The 2,958-nt window shown below is 48.4% G+C and overlaps 1 protein-coding gene across 1 annotated transcript; it reads left to right on the forward strand.

Moving 5' to 3' along the window:
- Positions 1 to 506: 506 nt before the first annotated feature.
- On the forward strand, positions 507 to 1,859 carry LOC147095436 (interferon-inducible GTPase 5-like). The gene has a single exon (XM_085973955.1). The coding sequence runs from the start codon at positions 507 to 509 to the stop codon at positions 1,692 to 1,694; it is 1,188 nt and encodes a 395-aa protein (XP_085830081.1). The 3' UTR covers positions 1,695 to 1,859.
- Positions 1,860 to 2,958: the final 1,099 nt, after the last annotated feature.

Genomic DNA, 2,958 nt, shown 5'->3' on the forward strand with positions numbered 1-2,958 from the left:
GGTCCCAGAGGGGGAAAGGACAGTGTATCTAACACACTGTGACACCCGGTCCCAGAGGGGGAAAGGACAGAGTATCTAACGCACTGTGACACCCGGTCCCAGAGGGGGAAAGGACAGAGTATCTAACGCACTGTGACACCTGGTCCCAGAGGGGGAAAGGACAGTGTATCTAACACACTGTGACACCCGGTCCCAGAGGGGGAAAGGACAGTGTATCTAACGCACTGTGACACCCGGTCCCAGAGGGGGAAAGGACAGTGTATCTAACGCACTGTGACACCCGGTCCCAGAGGGGGAAAGGACAGTGTATCTAACCCATGGGAGACACTATGAAGGAATTTACCCCCATGGTTGTCAAACAGGCCAGGTCAGGTTGCTGACTTGATACTTGGGATTTGGGAGTTATGGATTTACAGGCTGAATCTTGCCATGCATAAATACAAATTAAAAATTCTAGACCGACGATTAGTGCCACTCTGACTTTCTCCTCCACTTACAGATCCACAATGGCCGGTGTTGCTGAAGAAACGAAATTCATGTCTGTGTGCGAGCACGGTGCGCTCGATGCGGTCACTCAGGAAATGCAGTCGGATGTGGAGAAATCCGAGAGCGCAGAGCTTCAGATTGCAGTGACGGGGGAATCAGGCTCTGGTAAATCATCCTTCATCAATGCTTTACGGGGTATTGACGATGGTGAAGAAGGAGCAGCTCCAACAGGGGAAACAGAATCAGCAATGGAACCGAAAGCGTATCCCTACCCGAACAAAGCTACGGTCAATATCTGGGACCTCCCTGGGATTGGAACCCCAAACTTTAAAGCCAGTGAATATTTGGAGCACGTAAAATTTGATCGATACGATTTCTTCATTATCCTCAGTGCCTCTCGCTTTACAGAGAATGATTTGCTTCTGGCCGCAGAAATTCAGCAGAGGAAAAAGAAATTTTATTTTGTCCGAAGCAAAACAGACCAGGACCTGGAATCAGCCAAACATCGTGAGAAGTCCCAGTACAATGAGAAGAAAACCCTGGAGAAACTCCGGAACGACTGCGTTGAGAATTTGAAGAAAGAGGGGATAAAATCTCCACAAGTCTTCCTCATTACTAGTCGGAACCTGGATAAGTTTGACTTTGAGAAACTGCAGGAAGTCCTGGAAGGGCATCTTCCTGCGCTGAAGAGACGAGCCTTTTTGTTGTCTCTCCCCAATATCACCTCGTCGATCATAGAGAAGAAGAAGAAAGTCATGATGCATGAAATTAGGAAGGTTGCTCTCGTGTCGGCTGCGGCTGCCATGGTGCCAATCCCAGGACTCTCCATTGTTTGCAACATTCCCCTGTTGGTCAGGAAGCTCTCCGACTACCGCACAGTCTTCGGTCTGGGCGATGATTCCCTCAGGGGACTGGCGAAGAGAGTGGGGAAGATGACGGAGGAGCTCAGATCAGAAGTAAAGTCCACGTTTGGGGTGAAGGTGTCAGCGGGACTCGTCGTGAAGGTGCTAACAAAGATTGCAGGGGCGAGGATCATGGCCAAAAGCTTTCTGAAGTTCGTGCCAATCGTTGGCCAGGCCGCAGCTGCCGGAATCTCCTATACCACCACCTACGCCCTGCTGGAGATGGCTGTGCAGGAGATGGCGGAGGACAGCAAGAGGGTGCAGGCGAAGGCCTTCCAGGGGATGGACTGGAGGAAAAGGAGCTGATCCACCTCCCAGCTCCTCACTTGTCCAGAACACGGGAATACTCACACTCACACATTCACACACGCATGCACTCTGATACAGACATACACACTCATATTCTCACACACACATTCACACACATACACACACTCACAATGTGATACAGACATACACCCTCACACACACACACAGACACTCTCACACACACATACACACTCACATTCACAGACATACACACTCACACACACTCTGACATTCACACACATGAAACCACTCACACACCCACTCACTCATGCTCACACACAGAAACATACACCTCACTCACAGTCATACATACACGTTCAGACTCACACTTACATTCACACACCTTATTTACACATGATCACACATTCACACACACACTCACTCACAGTCACACTCACACACTCAATCACTCACAGTTACACACTCACTGTCACACTCACACACTCACTCACTGACACTCACACTCACAGTAACACTCACACACAGTCACACTCACACACTCAGTCACACTTACTCACAGTCACACTCACTCAGTGACACTAATACACTCACTCACAGTCACACTCACACACAGTCACAGTCACAGTCACAGAGTCAGGCTCACACACTCACACACTCAGTCACACTCACTCACAGTCACACTCACTGACTGTCTCACTCACTCACAGTCACACTCACTCACTCTGACACTAAAACACTCACTCACATTCATACTCACACACAGTCACAGTCACACTCAGACAGTCATGCTCACACACTCACTCACTCAGTCACACTCACTCAGTCACACTCACTCACAGTCACACACACTCACTCACTGTCACACTCACACACACACACACTCACTCACTGTCACACACACGCACTCACACACACTCACAGTCAAACACACACAATTGTAAAAAATATCTGTTAGATTCAAAGATGGGTTTTAATTCTTAGAACAGAGACCGACAACATGCAGCCAGGAACAGAAAGCAGAAATGCCAGCAAGGTCGAATATCAAGCATCAAAAGACAAATAGAAATGATAAGGGAATCGTAAAATGCAAAACAACACAGGGTGGTGGGATAATGGACAAAAATGGAGCCGAAAAGTCATAAAATGACCTTAAAGAAACATAACAAAACATTCCTCAGAAAGATAAGAGGGAGGCCTTGTCAGTCATGCAGAAAGGGACGGCGAGGGATGCCTTCCCGCTTCACAATTGGACAATAGGATGGGGGATCAAATGATTGACAGCAGGTGATTACCAGCCCAC

This window comes from Somniosus microcephalus, unplaced genomic scaffold, assembly GCF_052327205.1.
Source record: "Somniosus microcephalus isolate GS21.2 unplaced genomic scaffold, FLI_Smic_1.0 unresolved_chr1, whole genome shotgun sequence".
Taxonomy (NCBI): domain Eukaryota; kingdom Metazoa; phylum Chordata; class Chondrichthyes; order Squaliformes; family Somniosidae; genus Somniosus; species Somniosus microcephalus.